Source organism: Protobothrops mucrosquamatus, unplaced genomic scaffold (assembly GCF_001527695.2).
Source record: "Protobothrops mucrosquamatus isolate PMUCROS unplaced genomic scaffold, P.Mucros_1.0 scaffold5, whole genome shotgun sequence".
In the NCBI taxonomy this organism is placed as follows: domain Eukaryota; kingdom Metazoa; phylum Chordata; class Lepidosauria; order Squamata; family Viperidae; genus Protobothrops; species Protobothrops mucrosquamatus.
The window spans coordinates 277,729-296,645 of NW_015386392.1; the positions used below are offsets into that span (position 1 = coordinate 277,729).

Here is an 18,917-nt window from a genome sequence, read left to right on the forward strand (position 1 = left end):
GTGCCCACAGTAAAAAATGACAATAAAGGTCTATCTATCTATCTATCTATCTATCTATCTATCTATCTATCTATCTATCTATCTATCTATCTATCTATCTATCTATCTATCTATCTATCTATCTATCTATCTATCATTCGTACTTGTCATGCCCCTGTTATAGACCGCATCTTATTTCCCCAGCTATCAACACTCCAGTACAACATAGACACGCATACAAATGTTGATAATCATAAATGTATGATATTCAGAATATATGCCATGGTGAATGTAGGTGACTGCAGTCTGACAACTGAGGTTAAAACAATAAAGCTCTTAAATAACCTTTCTGGATGTAGCGCCCTCCAGAAGTCCAGCACAATATATTGGGGAGGACCACGGAGGAAGGAATCATAGGAGACCTCCTGTTTTAACTTGCAACCATTACCCGTTTTCCACTGTCTTGTGCTTATTTATTTGCATGATTTGCTGCGCGCCGGGGGGGGGGGGGCGTTTTGCAGAGGTAGGCATAATGTGACAACAAGCTTAATTGTGTTTGGTATTTTTTTCCATTTATTTATTTTGTATCCCACCTTTATTACTTTTACAAATAATTCAAGGCAGCGAACATATCCAGCCTACCAATCTAACACACCTTCTTCCTCCTGTTTTCCCCACAGCAAGAATCCTGGGTGGTGAATTGGGCTGAGAGAGAATGGCTGGCTCCAAGTCACCCAGCGGGCTTTCGTGGCTAAGGTGGGACTTGAACTCACGGTCTCCTGCTTCCTAGTCTAGTTCTTAACTCGTAGATAATTCTGTAAAATCGACCTTGTGGGCCTTGAATGCATCTAGGTATCATCTGAACCAGCAAGCACATTTCTGATCTTCGTGCATAACTATCCTATGTGAAGCATCCCGACGTTCAACCTCAATCAGAAGAATTTGTTTCCCGAGAAGACAAGGGTTCACACCTCCGCCTTTTCCAGGATAAATTTTGTTACCTGAAGGTCTTTAGCTGCTGCAGGAAAGCCGGAACAACAAATTCCTGAGGAATCAACGAAAAGTTTAAAATAAGGGACCTGCTGAATCCCCGCTTCTCCATTTGTATTTGTATCTATGGGTAAACAACGACAACAGCAAAAATCACCCCATCTAACATGCGGATTAACATCCCTTCCTGGGCGGAGGGAAAGCGCGGAGTAAAGAACACCTTGCGGAACATTAGAACTAAACATTGCGATGACAAGAAAGAATATTTTAATCCGAAGTTCAGGGGTTATAGATAACAGCTCCAGACTTCAATAGCAACGCTGCTGCCGAATGGACTCGGGGATTATTCTCAGCACATTCACACAGAGATTCCGGTAGTAAAAGTGGCTGCAGAAAGAAATAATGGTGCTACGTTTCCTACAGAATCCTTGCTGTTAAAAAGGACGGCTAAAATATCGATAAGCTTTAGCACCCTCAAATTCCACAGAACTTTTTATTTTATTTTCAACTTTCGATGCCAGCAAAATTAGAGCGGCTGCAACGCGTTTTGTGGCTTTCGATTTAATACATTCCCCCACCCCTTCCTCCCCATCGGCCGCGTGTCCAACCTTCGGAGCCGGGGAGGAAACGGGATTCTAACAAGCCGCTTCCTCACCGGCCGCTTCCCACGGGCCCCACCGATACAGCGGACTACGCGCTGGGCAGATCCCGGCCGTGGGGATAGGTCAGGAGAAACCCCGGGCGGGAGAGGCGAGCGGAAGGCAGTTGCCCCGTGGTGCCCAGCGGTGGGTCCTGCTGAAAGGACCCACCGCGAAGTTGGCAGGACTAACTGAGCTTTGAGGAAACCGACCAAGAGAGTCCAGCGAGTAAGATCAACCCACTGCGTGGCCTCTCTCGGTTAAACGCCGGAGCCAAGATTCCGGTTTAGCGGGTCGTGGGAACCGCGAAAGACGCCAAAGCGGGCAGCGCCTGACTTACATTCGCCAGAAACAAGCGAAGCACCCAGTTCTGTAAAGCTGCCCACCGGCCTGCCCTTCCCCCCTCCCCCCTCCCTGGTTCGCCTGCCTGGAACGATCCACGCCTCCGTTGTCATCCCGGCCCCGGAAACGGCTCTGCCGAGGACGTTAGAGCCACCCTCACGGCGGCTCCCTTGCCTGGCGCCCCGGGGTAAAATGGCTGCGCCTCTGCCAGAAAGATGGGGAAGCGAAGCGGGAGGCCTTCCGCGGATTGCCGTACTACGACTCCCAGCATCCCTCGGAGGGACCGTGCCGAGCTCTGGGAGTTGTTGATCGGCCACATCTGGAGCACTGGAGGGTCCTCCCCTCCCCTCCCCTCCCCTCCCCGCGCCCGTTGAAAGAAAGACCGGCTGATGCGGAAAAAAAGGCGCAGATTTGCGTTTGAAAATGCGCGCTTCCCATTTAGGGGCGGCTTCTCACATTTGCACCCCTGTCTGTTATTATTAGTCTATTGGCCACTTCGATGGGCCACTGAGGACCTTCTTGCTCACCCTCCTTGCCCACTTCACTAGGGTTCCTATATCTGTGCTGCAAAACCTCAGATGACAGCTAGATGGCAACAAGGCTAGAGGACGCTTTAGCTCTTTGCTGCCTCCTTGTGCCCCAGCTGATCTCTGCTCCTCACATCTGCTGGCTCCTTAGGATGGAGCTGCTCAAACGAAACCCCTGAGGTGGTTATCCTTAACCCTGAGTCACAAAGTGGGCCAGATCCCACAAGGTTCCTTGGATTTTGAGTTATTTGTTTATTAAATTTATATTATATTTCTTTTAATAGCAATGTTATGATGTTATAGTACATTTATTTCATTGGCAACATTATGATGTATGTTTTCAGGTCTGGAATATGAATCAATGTGAATTGAAGCATTTACAGTATTGTCCTTTCAATATACAATGTTTATGCTCATGATATGATTCCAGCCAATAAAAAGAGGATATATGAGTACCAAGCCACTATTTTCTATGGTTCTTAGTAATTTCAATTTTTTTTTTCTAAGCAGTACTCTGTTGTGCTAACAGTAGTAGTTAATTACTGGATTCCTGGGAATCAATCAATTAGCAATCAATTGGCAATCCATCAATCTGGAGATTTAAAGATGAATGCAATGAGACTCAGAAAGGAATTGCTGTTCCTCCACGTGGCATTAAAACATAGGATAAAATCTTCAAGTCAGGCTTGACCTGTGTTGACTTTATGAATACATCCACATGTAGCTTTCTCAGCTTCCCAACATTTTGGGATCACCTAGCTTGCTGGGGGGTCTCCCATTCAAATATGATCCAAGCCTATTTGCTGGACCAGTTTTCCTCAACCTTGTCCAGTTGAAGATTTGTGGACTTCAACTGCCAGAATTCTCCAGTGGCATGTTCCAGCCATTGAAGCATTTGAGCAATCTGGGATAGCCCTGGACCCTCTTCAGAAGAGAAACAGTCAGGGCCACCAAGACTTTCTCCCCCATGAAAGGACCAGACTGTGAACCAGTCCTTATGATACAACCCTAAGAATTCAAATTATTTTCAACTATCTGCTATGTATGGACATTGCAGAGAGAACTTCCTTGCTTGGAACCTCAAACATCAATCCCTGGAAAAGAAATGTTTCCAGATAGCACCACCAACGATGGAAAGAGGTTGCATTGTCTTCACTGCATACAGTTTCAGTTTTGACTTAATATGCATCAGTATGTTCAGCTCCTCTCCTCCCAGTTTCCTCTGTAATTTTTACAATTATTTTTTTTTTGCATCTAGGAGCTGAGCAATGCAATTCATACTGGATTTCCCCTCTGTCTATCCTCCTAGAAACAGTAGCACTATAAGATAGGTTGGGTTAACCTAGGTCAGGGCTTTTCAACCAGTGGTATGGGTACCACCTGTGGTACATTGGCACCTGGCAGGTGGTACGTGACAATCCTAGAAAAGTGGTAGCTGGGGAGGGGAATGAGCTGAACCGGTGGCAGCACCGCACAAGCCTGAGCGAGACATGGCTGGAGCTGCAGGGCTGTCAGGGCTCAGCAGAAGCGCCAGGATCAGCTGGAGCTCGGCACTGATCCTGGCACTTCTGCTGAGCCCAGAAGAAGCGCAGATCAGCTGGAATGTTGCAGCATCTCCAGGGTCTTGTGATTAATATTCAGATATTTGGCAACTGATTCATATTTATGATGGTCACAGTGTCCCAAGGTCAGTGACCAAAACCTGCTGCAATCACCAAACCAAACCAAACAGCCCCCCCCCCCCGCTGCCAATCCTCAACAGAAATGCTCACAACAATGAAAACCTCAGACAGGAGGAAGAGCGCCGCCAGGTGGGCAGGCAGGTGTCTTGCTTGGCTGTGGCTTGGGGGGCACTTTTTTCAGTGCCATTGTAACTTCGAACAGTCACTAAGCAAACTGTTGTAAGTCAAGGACTACCTGTACTTCATCACTTTTTTCCTTTTTTTTGTCAAGTTTTTGACACCTTGCTAGGCGAGTGGTGGTACTCGGATGTTGCCATATCCTAAAAGTGGTACACTGGGTGAAAAGGTTGAAAAGCCCTGACCTAGGCGAGTGTTTCCCAATCTTAGCAACGTTAAGAATGTGAACTTCAGCTCCCAGAATTCCCCAGCCAACACTCCTTAAAGATGCTAAGGTTGAGAAACATTCACCAAGAGACTTCTCCCAGACTGGGTTTCTAAATCCCAGCCTAACACCTCTTTACCATTTTCTTAACCGATGAAATAAAGACAACTGATTTTAATTAGGTTGTCAAGTTTCCTGTTGGGGGACAACTGATTTTAATTAGGCGTCAAGTTTCCTGTTGGGTGGTATCATTGGCAGTTGTCCCCCTTTATTGTTGGTTGGTCTATTCTTCCCACAATCCACAACCAGGAACTCATTGTCAAGGATCAAGGGATACATAAGTTGGAGGTGTGGCCTGCCAGTTAGGGGGGGAAAAATGAATTGAAAGAATTAATCGGCTCACCATTATGGTAAGTTTGGTGACCTCCATGTGTGGTTTGCACAATCCCTGGGCAAAGGATCAGTACCTGTGGGAGTGTATATCCTGTGTGCAACTGAGGGGCACCACGTTCGTGGAAGACAAGGCATATGGAGTTTAATAAGGCTCTTTCAAATGCACAGAATATAATGGTAGGGATTCATGGCAAAGCTGATTTCTGAAAAAAAAATTACAGCGCGATTTGATTATGTGAAATTGTTGTCCTCTCCTAGCGACCACATTGAGAGATTTTCTCCGCGATGATGATGTGTCCTTTACCTGCTCCTCCTGCTGCTCCGCTTTCAGGCGGGTGTGGGGGTCTTAGCGGAAAAGGGGAAAGGTCTTCCTGGGCGGCCTCGAAGTGGCCGACTCTGAGCCGCTAAAGCTCAGATTTTCCCACTGAGTCGTCCGAATCGGAACCTAGAAAGCGGGGTCTGCAGCGATCTCCGGGCCACAGACTGCAACTAACGAAGAATAGCAACCGCGGCTGCATACACTTCTATGGCCGCTGAACACGGCCTGGTTCTTGCCATTCGTTGCCTCGTTTTCTGGACTTGTCACACGGCTCAATTGCTCTTGATTTCCCGAGGATTCGGGTGGGGGAGGTGAGTTACTCAGAGGTCAGCCCGCTTGACTCTCGCGGGTCGTGTGGGCAGGACCTCAGCCCCAAATGACCTTGCTAATTCCCCCCCACCCCCTTCGTCCTTCTACCTTAGGGCTGCTTCTTTCAACAGGTCATCGTCCGCCCAGCTTTTTTTGACCGCCCCAGCTGTTGCGGTCCTTGAAACAAACACACACACACACACACACACACACACACACACACACACACACACACACACACACACACACACACACACGTATGCTCCTGCACTGCCAAAGGGGAACGGGCTGGGAAGAAACTTTTCCTGCCCTGCTTAGCGGAGGCAGCAAATCGGCCAGGTGCCGCTTTCGTTCTGTCTGACCACGGTCGGACTTGTCAGCTGCTCATACTCCCGGCGGCAGCTGCTGCAACCGCGGGGCTTTCCAAAGCAAAAGCCGCTTCCGCGATGGCACGGCCGGGCCAGTCGGAGCGAGAAGCGGCGCCTCAAAGGCCGAGGAAGAGAGGCAACTCGCTGCAGCTTCTCGCGGAGAACTAACTTTTGGAGGCGAGTCCTCTTTTCCTCGGGAACCTCGCCCGGCCCAACGGTCGATCGATCGATCGATCGATCGACGCCTTTAGCTTCCAAACTTCGGAAGGCAGAGCAGGGCGCGCTGCAAAAGGGGCTTTTTTTTTCCCCCCCGCAGGAAACTGAGCTGGCCAGGCCCGAAGTGCCCTCAGGCTGGGCGGCAGTTCCAAAGGAGAAGGGACAGAAACCTCGGAAAGGTTGCACTTTTAGGGAGGTGAGCGGAGCCTCGTTGGAATCGGTGGCTCTTTCTCCCGAGTTAGCGTGGCCAGGTTGTCTCGGATAAGAAGCAGGGCGAGCCAAGCACTTCTCCACCGAGTCCGGCCCTTGGTGGGTCGCGGCGCCCCTTCCCCTTTCACCCTTGGAAGCTTGCTTCGGTCTTTGCTGCCCTTCCAGATGAACCTCGCGCCCCTCCCCCGCGCGCTCAAAATGCAGCGCGTGGGTGGGGTTTGCGGAGGCCCCGGCCGCTTGCCAGAAAGCACGACCACCCGCGTTAGCCCAAAGGACCCCTACCCCGCTCAGTTGATGGGACTCCTCGAAGGGAGGAAGAAAGTGCAAAAGCAGAGGCGAGTCAAACACCTCGGCCAGCATTTATATGTTCATAACACAAGCTCTCCCCTTCCTCTTGCTACCCGCCCGCCCGCCTCTGGAAGAAACGGGGAGTAGAGGTGCGTTTGTAAAATGACCCACGCAAACCTTTCCCCAATCCTTGCACACTTCCCTTTGTTGAATCCTAAAGCATGCCCGGGATGTTAGGATCAGCTATGATCTACCCGGGCTCCATTTGGTTCAAACAAGGTTCTGGAGCGTGAAGGGAACAATTTTGAACTGAGCCCCCCCCCCCCCCGGACAGCCTCTAGAAAACCACCCTTCGTGCATTTATATCAGGTTCTCATCTGTTAATGTCCATTTTAATGATCCGAGGTGTTTTCACCATTGCAAAAATATAGGAAAGGCTGAGCAATTTGTCCCTGATCCCTCTTGACCATTTATTCTTTTATTATGGTCGGATAGATAAGAGTTGAACTGAACTTTCTCTTTTTCACAAGTAGTTGGGCGCCAGCTAAGTATAGAAGCCTTTATTTAGGTCTTCTCTCACAGACCTGCCGTCCAACAAAATCTCCAATCCTTTCGCGTTTCACCCCAAAGTAACGAGCCCCCAAGCTTTGGGAATGGAGCAGGAAGCCCTTTCTCTTGGGCAGGGCCAGACGGTGCCAGCGTTGACAGGTGTGAGCCGTGGCCAATGAGCTGCTCCAGAGCCCAGCTCCGGCCACCAATCCGGTCCGTCCTCCCGGCAGGCCAATGGGATCCTCGCCTGAATCTTGAGGGCTGCTGAATGCGCAGCTGAGGTGTCTCAGTGGCTCGTGGGGCGGTCAAAGCGGCTGTCGCGTATCGCGGCCAGCCGCGGGTTTCTTCGGCTGCGAAACGCGGAGCTGGCGCGCTCTTTGTATGAGGAGCGCCAGGGCTGCGGGAGCGGCCGTCGGATCTTCGGTCTCTGGGCTGTCGAGACGCGTGTAGCGATGATCGCCCGCACCTTCTGAGCCGGGGAAGCGCCCGGTGTGAGTCTGAGGTCGATGGAGAAGTCCAAGAATTTCCGTATCGACGCGCTGCTGGCGGTGGATTCTCCGAAGCCGGCGGCAGCCTCGACGGCTCAGACGTCTCCGTTGGCCTTGGTCACCTCTCTGTCCGGAGGGCCCGGCAACTCCAGCAGTAGCTCCAGCTCCAGCTGCAGCCCGCCCTCCTCGGCCGAGGGTCACGCGAGCGCATCATCCGAGTGCCTGCGGACCGAGAGCCCATCGCCGCCCCGCATCCTGGGCGCGCACTGCGGCTTGGTGCCCAAGCCGGGCTTCCTGACCGGTGGCGGCGCCGCTGGTGGTCCCCATCAGCACCCGCACGCCCACCCCCACGCCGCGCTGGGGCTTCAAGGCAGCGCGGCGTTGCACCCCCAGACGGCCCTTTACGGGCACCCCATGTACGGGTATCCGGCGGCGGCGGCCGCCTTGGCCTCGCAGCACACTGCCCTCTCCTATTCCTACTCCCAGGTGCAGCCTTCGCACCCGGCTGCCGACCCCCTCAAGCTCGGCGCCGGCACCTTCCAGTTGGACCAGTGGCTGCGGGCCTCCACCGCCGGGATGATCTTGCCCAAAATGCCCGACTTTAACTGTGAGTATGGCGTGAGGACTCTGCCGAACACCAGCGCTGGCCAGCGCTGTGTGGCTCGGCGGGTTTCCCCGGGCGGCTGGGGGAGTGAGACTGCTGGGAATTGTAGTCTACCCAACGGATTTGGGGACCCAAGCTGGGAAAGGCTGCAGAATGGAGCCTCCTGGCCTTGGCTATACCTGGCTTCTGGATAAGGAAGGGTGGGGAGAATTTCCCAGAATCTGGAAGAAAAAAAAAAAAAAAGAGCCCAAGCTCGCGCTTCATGCCAAGGCAGTCCTTCGGCGCGCTAACCCTCGCTTGGGAATGCTGGGTGCCGCGCGCGTGTTGGGTGTGCGCGCGGGAGGGACATTTTTGCCGGCGCGCGTCCATCAGTTCCTCTACTGAGCAGCCCAGAGCTGGGACCTAGAGCTCCTGGTACTTGCCTCCCTGGATTTTGCCTCCCTCCTGCCTCTCCCACGCCCGCCAGACCTCTCTACCGGTTCGTTCGCAGGGCGAGATGGAGGTGTGCGAGTCACCCCTCGCTCGCCCCCCTCCCGCTCCGCCGAGCTACCTTCAATTGTTTGCCTTCCACGTGGGCCGGTGTGAAGGGAGAGGTAGTCCCCGGCCTGGGAGGGGCACGGATTGGGGCGGCCGGGAACGATGGGGGTTGTGATGGCCTTAAGTGCCGGTCACAGTCGGCTCGGTGAGGCTCCTGATCGAGGCGGAAAGGCAAATCTGCCCCCTAAAAGCTGCTTGTGGAGAGGGAGGGAATTTTGTTTGCTTCTCCCACTCCCCCCACCCCACCCCCGCAGGACGCAAAGGAGGGGGAGAGAGGATCCAGTTAGCATCGGGGTTTTAATCTCTTGACTAGGCACCTTCGAGAGGATTGTTACCCATACGACATTTTCAACCACTACCCTGGTGGTCAACCGAGTTCTCTTCGGTGTGCAGTCCGTGGAACAGGAGATACATCGGAGCGCTGCACTTGGGCTGGATTCGGAAAGGCGGATTTCTGTAGTAAACGCTGGCAGCCCAGGTTTAAATCAGTCAATTACAGATTTTTTTTCCTTAAAAAAAAATAACCCCAAGATAACACGTATTAACCTCACAATTAATTTTCCTCTAGACTGGATTGTATATACAGCTAGGTCGGAGTGAGGCCTTATTTGCTTTTCTTGATATCTCTGTAAAGTAACAGTAAATATGGTTTTCTCAAGGAGCTTCCTTACTAACATATTTTAATTGTACTGAAAAATTCCCAGCGGGTAAGGATGATCCCCCCCCCCCCGATTGTCCCTATTTTATAAATGGGACCTTTTGGGAGACGGGGGCGGGGTATCGAAGGAGATAGCAAATTTCCTACCCACCTTGACCCAGAGCTCCGTGAAAATCTTGGAAGCATTCAAGATAATGTTTCAAATCTCATAAGTGTAGAAATGTTTCTTCTAAATAGATTTGGGAGTCTTTCTTCTTTCTTTCTTTCTTTCTTTCTTTTCTTTTCTTTTCTTTTTAAAAAAAAGCCGGTTAGCAAGAGGCAGGGATGTTAATAAAGGACCAGTTCTTTTCAGCCCGAATTCAGCGATTGCTGAAATCTATTTTGAACCAAATCGATGAGCCTTAAGTCGGGCAAGAGAGGACACGCTCGCTTCGATCGCACTTAGATAAACAGTGTTTTAAAAATGCCCCCCCTCCCTACGTTCTTGTTTTAAGGTAGGGTGTGCAGAGTAATAAAAATGGGCTTACATTCCATAAAGGTTGACAGCCCCGCCCCCCCAAACAACCCAAATTAAATTTCGGAAAACATCTGAATGAATTTAGACTGGTTGGTATAAATGTAATCTGAGATTCAAATCTTAGTAGTTCCCATGGGCGAAACCTCCATTTTCAAGAATGAATATATATATAGCTTTGTCGACCCTGGTCACAATTATGCCAATGAATCTCCGGAGGGATTGTGGCAACTCAGTGGCATTTTCATGCCAAACCGCCCTTCGGGGGTCTTATAATGAAGGACGCCCCAAGGCGGCGAGGGTCGCTTGAGCGCAACAGAATTCCCTGCTTCGTTCTCTGGAAAAAGCAGGGAGCGGCGAGCGGAAAGGGCCCCACCGCGCCTTGCCTTTTGCTAGTTGAGCTTTTCCTTGGCAGGCTTGGCTCGGGTCTTTCCCCCCCTCCGCTATGAATTAATTGAAAACTAGCTCCGATTTTCCCCGCCAGCTCTCCAGCTCCCTTCGCCTCGGACGACAGGGATGCTCGCCGAGGAACACGCGTTCAGCCCAGGCTCTGAGAAGAGAGTCACATTTCCTGCTCGCGAGGAAGCCGAGAAAGGACGGAGCTCGGGAGAGGCGGGTGCGCCTCCTGCAGCCTTCACTCGCTCTCCAAAGAGAGGACCGGGGCGGTGGCGAGGTTGGAAGGGGGGCTGCGGGCGGGGCAGTGGCCGAGAGGGCGCTGCAAGCGGAGAGAACTGCCTAAAGAGGCGGGTCTGGGAAATTCGCAGGTTTAATTCCCTCCCCCCCCTTGCGTGAGGGAGGGGGCACTTAAATTTTGTTGACTGCTTCCCTTGCTATGGGAGGGGGGGGCACGTAGCCTTTATTTTTATTTTATTTTATTTTTGTCAGAAGGGAAGAGAGCCCGGAATGCTGGCGGGGAATTTGGAGTTGCTTTTGAATTACACCACTATGATTCAGGGCGAACAATTTGATTTAATGATTTGGGGCGCCCTAGCAATGCAGGGCTCGAGGTTCTTTTTCTACAGCTTCCAACTTGGATCCGCATCTCCGAAACCCCATTTAGGAAAGAAAAAAAAAAGTCCAATTTCCTTCTTTCGAAGCTTAGGCAAGCAGGAAGCAGTTGGAATTTTTGATCCACCGAAAGAGGGTCTCCATCCTAAATCCTATTAGGGATCCGTAGGGTTTGCAGTAATCTTCTCTCTTGGGTGACCACGACATCAAGTCTGCAGGGGTCCAGGCAGCGCCTAAATGGCGGCGAAGAGAGACGAAAGCCCCCCTTTCTTTCCTTCTAGCGGGGGTCCAGATTTTCGCTACCTCCCCTTCTAGCCCAGCCCGGCTTCGCCTCCTCGGCTGGAGGACAAGGCAGTCCCGCGCCCTTTCCGCGCGAGGCCGTTCCCCAGGGAGCGTGTGGGGCTGAGGCTTTGCTAGTGCGGCCTCACTGGACGGTCCCAGACCCTGGCGCTCCTTGGCGAAGGGTTGATTTGAAGACAAACGGAGATCTCCATTTATGTGTGGTGCTGGGGAGTGTCCTTCTCAAGTAGTAAAAAAGTTTACCAGATTGAGTTAAGCCTCTTTCCCACCTACATTTCCAGTTTTTTAAACGGGACACGAATTTGGTGGAACTCGTATGAGCCGGGGTAGTGAGAAGAAGAAGTCGTTAAGGGTGCACAGCGTCGGGATAGGCAGCCGGCAGGCAAGGCAGGCCACCGTGTGAGCCCGACGCCTCGCTAGCTTCCACGCCTCTCCTTTGCCTTGGTTTACTAGCAGCGCCTTCAGTGCCCCGAGCTTGGCGGGGCAATAAAGGCGAAGCCGCTGCCCCGGGGACGGTACAATCAAAAATACGACAAAGAGACGGTCAGGGCGAAGAAAACACGTCCTCTTAACTTCGTTTAGGATTAGGACAACCTTAAAGAACCCCGAATTGCACAGAATAGGTTTTCTCCCAGCTGATTTTTTTCCATCCAACGCGGCTCCTCCGTTATTTCCCTGCCGCCGCCGCCGCCGCCGCCGCCACAGCAGAAGTGGGGATGCAGCGCCCTCTAACGGCGCAGCGCTTCACCGCCTGCCGAGACTCACGCCCCCTTTTCGTTTCTGACCCTCTCCCGCAGCCCAAGCCCAGTCCAATCTGCTGGGCAAATGCCGGCGGCCCCGCACCGCGTTCACCAGCCAGCAGCTGCTGGAGTTGGAGCACCAGTTCAAGCTCAACAAGTACCTGTCCCGGCCGAAGCGCTTCGAGGTGGCTACGTCACTCATGCTCACCGAGACGCAGGTGGGTGTGGGTGCCTCCGAGTACGGTGGGGGGGGGTGTTTGGGAAGGGGCGTCGCCTCCTCCCAGGTAGCTCAGCGGCCTTGGCGTGATGGGAGCGCTCCTTCCCAGCCAGAACTGTACTTTAATCACATTTAATCACATTTATACCCCGCCCTTCTCCTGGTGGACTCAGGGCGGCTTACAGCCAGTTTAAAACAAAATAGCTAATACAATATACAAAATTTAAAATATGGTTAAAATGAAATATTAATATAGGCTTTTTCTTTTTTTTTAAAAGTTATTTAAAAACCAAATTTAAAATACCCCTTAGGCCAGTCCTGCCAGCTGAAATAGCCATGTCTTGAGGGCGCGGCGGAAGGAGGGGAGATCTGGAATCACCCGGATCTCTGGGGGTACACACTTGGCATATAGATATGAGTATGTTGTTCGTCCATCGATTTCGATGAAGACCTTGACATCTTATGGATTGTGGGCCATCAGCGGTGTGTCCGAAGATGGCTGATGAGACCGATGTTAGCACGGAATGTTCTGCCACATACTGAACAGAGAAATGTGGACACTGTTGCTTCAGCATTTGCAGCTCTGGCTTTACAGAGTGCTCGCTTCTCTTGTGCCAAGATTGTCCTTCTGTGTTCATATGTCTGGCAACCCTGGTAAACCAGGGTACGCCATGTCGGTCGATCATGCGCCAAAAATTCCCAAGAGATGGTGTATATGAGTATAATACAGTAATGAGTATAATACAGTAATGAATCCCTGTACTCCATAGAATGGAACATAGAAGCATCGGGCTGGGTGAGATCCCCAAGGTCTTCTACTCCAACTCTCATTCAATTGTGCCATCTTGGTCAAATGGCTGTCCAAGCTATTTTTGAAAACTAGATCAGTGTTTTTCAAACTTGGCAACTTCCAGATGGGTGAACTTCCAACTCCCAGGATTTCACAGCCACTGTGCCAAGTTTGCAAAACCCTGGACTGTTAGTGTGAACCTTTCCTCAGGGCTGTGTGAAAGGTGGTGGTCCACCTGAGTAAATCCCCCCCCAACCTGGTTCAGCATATGAAATGAGAAAGGCGACCATGCTTCTCATTCATAACAATCAAACAATTTCATTAAATTAACACCCTGAAAGACATCGGAGTTCCTTCAGAGATTCCTGGTTGCTTGTTCATTGGTTTCAATAGTCAAAATAAAAATAGTGGAGAAAACCAATGTGTTAATATTGAAATTGGGCGAAGCTACCTTATGAAGAGGGTGCTTAAACAGAAACAATGGCCCGAGATCACAGGGACTTTGGTTTACACAAGTTTTGCGTGCTTAGTGAGAAGAGCACAGGATGAATTGGAAGAGTGGCATAAAATGGATTAACTGAAAACTTCTTTACTTTGCCTTATTCAAGGCAGCTTTCAAAATACTGTGGGCCTTGATGGCTAACTTCAAACTAGAGCAGGGGTGGGGAACCTTGGCTCTTTTATGACTCGTGGACTTCAACTCCCAGCTGGCTCAGGAATTCTGGGAGTTGAAGTCCACGAGTCATAAAAGAGCCAAGGTTGCCTACCCCTGAACTAGAGGGTACCAATGGGGAAGGCAGCTTTAAGCAACAACTCTCATCCCACTCAGCGTAAGCAGATACAGGCTACAGCATAAAAATCCCCCCAGAAGGCATAGTTGTGAGATGGTTATCAGACTGACATCATGGAAGGAAGAATCTGGACACAAACCTTTCCTTCCAAGTTCATCAGGACAATCTACCATGTTTCCCCAAGTCTTATATTTATTTTGCCTCCAAAAGAGGTACTAGGTCTTAATTTCGGAGAATGTCTTACCATAGGACCATCACAGCCAGGCCACCCACACTCCGATAGCTGTCACGCTGCTGCTTGACTTCTTCTATGGCCACTTGCTGCCACTTGCCGCCGGACGCCATATGGCGCATTGCGCCATTTCCGCTCCTTCTGGCAGGACACTGCATGGCTCTTTGGGCTGTTTCCGCACCGGAAACGGCCCAAAGAGCCATGTGGCCTCCTGCCACAAGCAACAGAAATAGCCCGAAGCCCCCGAACAACAGAAGTGGCCCGAAGCGCCATGTGGTGTCCTGCCAGAAGGAGCAGCAACAGCACAATGCGCCACATTGCATCCAGCCACAAGCGGTGGCAAGTGGCCACAGAAGAAGTCAAGTAGTAGCGCAAGAGGTGTCAGGGAATGGGAGGCCTGGCTGTGGTGATCCTACTGGTAATGTAAGTGGGTGAGGGGTGCATGGGGCAGCTTCACCCCCTACCTCTGCCCTAGCTTGATTTTTAGGGGTGCGCATCACCCCAAAACTAGGGCTTAGTTTTGAAGTAGGGCTTATATTAGGCCCATCCCCCCAAATCAAGCTAGGGCTTACTATCGGGCTAGGTCTAACTTTTGGGGAAACACGATACTTTGTTCCACACCAGGGGTCTTCAAACTTGGCCCTTTTATGACTTGTGGACTTCAACTCCCAGAATTCCTCAGCCAGCGTGCCTGGCTGAGGAATTCTGGGAGTTGAAGTCCACAAGTCATAAAAGGGCCAAGTTTGAAGACCCCTGTTCCACACCATAGCTTAAGCTTTGCTCACTGCGTTGTTTTGGCCATTTATTTTTAAAGAACATAAGACCCTTTCACTTGCCTAATTCCATTGTTTCCTTCTCCCTTTGCAAACTTTCCAGAAGCTGAAATCTCATTTCTGGTTCTGGGATTTTCAGATGGTATGTAAACATTACTGCCAACCTCTGATTAATTAAATGGGCCTGAATTTAGCTTTCTTGCTGGGCAATCTTTCCACAGCTGATTTCTTTAAATATTCACACCCAATTTCCCCCTTTCTGGCTCCCACCATAATATCCATTCTAAACAAAGGTAAGCAAACAGAAAATGACTAAAGGAAACAAAACGGAGAGGAAGGAAAATAGACAGGACCCACATCTGGACTGCTGTGTGCATTTTTTAAAAAAGGAAAGGGGAGCACAGGTGTTACATTTCAGTTCTGGAGGAAAGCGGAATCTAAACAGAAGGAAAAAAAGGCAAAGTATTTGATTTAAGTTCTGGAGAACCAATTGCTTAAATTTAACAGGTCTGATAAATAACACACACACATACACACCCACCCGCATACAGGGGAAACTTCATATCTGCCTTATAAAGAGGGGGTGGTCTGATTGTCCTGCCATGTGATTTACAAACTTTAGAGCAGGAAACTCTATATCTCAGGATACTGCTGGCTACTACATTCTATCAGTTACAGCCAGCATAAAACATGATGTGACTTCAGTCATTGGTTTTAGCATTAGACAAAACTGGGCTCACAAATTTCAGTAAACCATCCTACAGCCTAGCAGGATGTGGGAACTGAGGCATTGTCCTTTCTAAAATCATGTTTGTAGCTAGTTCAACTGAAGAGAAGAAGCTCAGGGCTGAAGTGTGGAATTCTTGCTGTTTTTTGAGCCTGGTTGTTTGGAGACATTTCATTATCCAACTTGGTAATGTCATCCTCGACCAACCAGCTCAAAGAGCACCAAGGACTCCACAGTTATTAGTTAGTGTAAATCAAGTAATAATACCTTGTTCAAGAAACCCAAGTGAAAACAACCATGGTTTAGGGCAGGGGTAGGCAACCTTGGCTCTTTTATGACTCGTGGACTTCAACTCCCAGAATTCCTGAGCCAGCCATGCTGAGGGGAAAGGGAGAGGTTTCCATGCTGAGCCATGCTGGCTTAGGAATTCTGGGAGTTGAAGTCCACGAGTCATAAAAGAGCCAAGGTTGCCTTCCTCTGGTTTAGGGCAAGGCATGAGCCCAGAGACAATCCCATTCAAAGCTTGGCATTCAATTAGCCTTGGTTTGATTCATTTCCTTTTGAAATGCTTTCCCTGACCAAATTCTGATTGCAAATCTAGAACTGGTTCATCCAGCACGCAGAATAACTGCACCAAAGTCAAACTGATGATACACGTGTGGTAATGTCATAAGGTAAATGCTGCTTTGATGTATGTTCACTTTGAATGCAAGTATTGTACCCAAACCAGAGTAGCCCCATAGTGAGGTAGGATGGAAATACATTTAACCAATAAATAATGAAATAAAATATTGTTCCATTCCTGGTGGACTCATGTGATGCCAGCCTAAACCAAACCACCAGGTTATTAGATCCCAGCCACTCTGGTTTTACTCACTCAACCACAGTGGAAGAAACCATGTATTTAATGGTGTATGAGCCCAGTCTGCTTCCCCTCCTTTCTGTAGGTGAAGATCTGGTTTCAGAACCGACGCATGAAATGGAAACGGAGCAAGAAGGCCAAGGAGCAGGCAGTCCAAGAAGCTGAGAAACAGAAGGGTGGAAATGCTGAGCAGGACAAGGGGGCAGAGGAGGGGCAGCTACTGTCAGGGGGGGCTGAAAAGAGCAATGGGGGTCGCCGCCTGCGGGGAGTCAGAGACAATGAGCCAGAAGAAGAAGAGGAGGAAGAAGAAGAAGAGGAGGAGGAGGAGGAGGAGGAGGAGGAGGGGGAAGAAGAAGAAGAGCAACATTCTGGACATTGCTGCCCCTACACTTCTCCTGACTGTTCTGATAAGGATGATGGTGGGAAGCAGCCCCAAAGCAGACATGGGGGGGCCAACCCACAGCTGTCCCAGGCTCAAATTCCTTAAACATGGGGGGGGGCTTGCCACCCTGGCTGCCCTCTTCCTGCCTTGGATTCCAGGAAGAGCCAGTTTGGTCCTTGCTGCCAAACAACCTTTTAGTGCTGCCCCTCTAGGGATTTCAGCTTCCCAAATTCCTAGCCATGCTGGCTGGGAACGATAGGGCTTGTAGTCCAGTGAATTTGGAGAGCACCAGCCCAGGGAAGGCACCTCCAAACTTAGCAGTAGTCCAGATGTTTTTTCAGTTGTGCACTGATTCCTAAGTAGCTATCCAACTAACATTTCCAATATTCTGGCCACAATCTGTCTCAGGACAATTAACTTCTCTCACATTAAAGATGATTATATGGGTGATTTTTAGGATGAACGCAGGGGGTTCCTTTGATAGAACTTACCTGTGACTTAGGGCATCCTCCAGCTCAACATCTGAATTGGTTAGCCCTCCAACATCCTTTTGGTGTCTTTTAATGGGCACCGAAGGTACGTCATTTTTCAACGACTGATGGGAAGATTAAGGTGCCAGTTCTGTTATGTATAACCTGATGTAGCCTTCAGACTTCTCACTAACCTTTCAGCTTGCCAGCCACAGCCAAGGGTCATAAAAAATTAAAGACCTGGTCATTACAAATGCCACTGCTATCCTCTCCCCTCTGCTCCAAGGCTTCTTTTTCTCTCTTCCACTTTCATTCTATCAACAATGGTGACATAAAGCATCATTCAAAGACTGAATCACAAGGTCAGAAAATGGCACTTGAAACTTATTTTCCCTCCTGAGGTTTGGTGTTCTTCAATTGCTATGAGAATGTCGTTGTTTATTCTACAACAAGCAAGCTAAGAATGTTACACAATGATGGTTGGAACCACTCAGAATCTTAGGAGGGCTTTATGGTCTTTATTTTTATATACTGTATTTATATAAAAAAATAACCTCTGCTTATGCATGCTAAGTTATTAATCTCTCACTGTCTTCACTACATGTAAAATAAACAGTTTTATACATAACCTGTGAAGGTTTACTAATTTGTTTCTGTCTTTTCCAGCAAGGTAGATCATTAAGTTGGCCAACTCCTTTCCATAACTCCATACAAAGGAAGAATTTGGAGGATAAATATTTCTTGTTTCACTATTGGCGAGGGGAAAGAAACTGTGCTGAGAAAAATATCATGTCTACTTGCCCAGTAAGATGTAGTATGAACACCCAATCACCTTCCATTGATCTGACAATAAAATACATTTGGAGTTGAACCAAATTGGGAAAGCTTTTCATCCTTCAAAAATATAAGTAAGAGAAATGGCCAGAAACAAATGTGATTATTGAAGAAGAAAAGCATGGCAGGCAACTTCAAGAAGATATGGAGTTTATTTATTTTATTACATTTATTATGACGGCCCATTCCAAAAAAAATATACTGGCAACTCAGAGTTCTCCAGAAGATTACAGCTAGTAGTTCCATTTTGACTTTTTTTGTGTCCGTTCCTCTCTTCCTTGACTTGAAGGAAGCAGCTGAACTGTTAGTGGCCAAGAATGGGAAATGAAAGACCAGGCCTCTGAAAAATCTGTCTGCTGGAAATGAGAGGGCAAGATTTACTGATAGGTTAACTGAAATGGGTGGGAATTTTGAATTATTATTATTATTATTAATAATGGTAATAAAGTTGGAAGGGACCTTGGAGGTCATCGAGTCCAACCCCCTGCTCAGGCAGGAAACCCTATACCATTTTGGACAAATGGCTGTCCAGTCTCTTCTTAAAAACTTCCAGTGTTGGAGCATTCACCACTTCTGGAGGCAGGTTGTTCCACTGGTTAATTGTTCTGACTGTCAGGAAGTTTCTCCTTAGTTCTAGGTTGCTTCTCTCCTTGATTAGTTTCCATCCGTTGCTTCTTGTCCTGCCTTCAGGTGCTTTGGAGAATAGCTTGACTCCCTCTTCTTTGTGGCAGCCCCTGAGATATTGGAACATTGCTATCATGTCCCCCCTCGTCCTTCTCTTCGTTAAAAGTCATCCAA

General features: G+C 49.4%; 1 protein-coding gene across 1 annotated transcript; it reads left to right on the top strand.

The window, feature by feature from the left end:
- Positions 1-7,698: 7,698 nt before the first annotated feature.
- Positions 7,699-16,749, top strand: MNX1 (motor neuron and pancreas homeobox 1; the record flags this gene model as incomplete). Its single annotated transcript, XM_015832547.1, has 3 exons — positions 7,699-8,287; positions 12,099-12,259; positions 16,519-16,749. Coding segments are annotated over exons 1-3 (981 nt in total), but the record flags the coding sequence as incomplete, so codon positions are not given.
- Between the last annotated feature and the right edge of the window lie 2,168 nt (positions 16,750-18,917).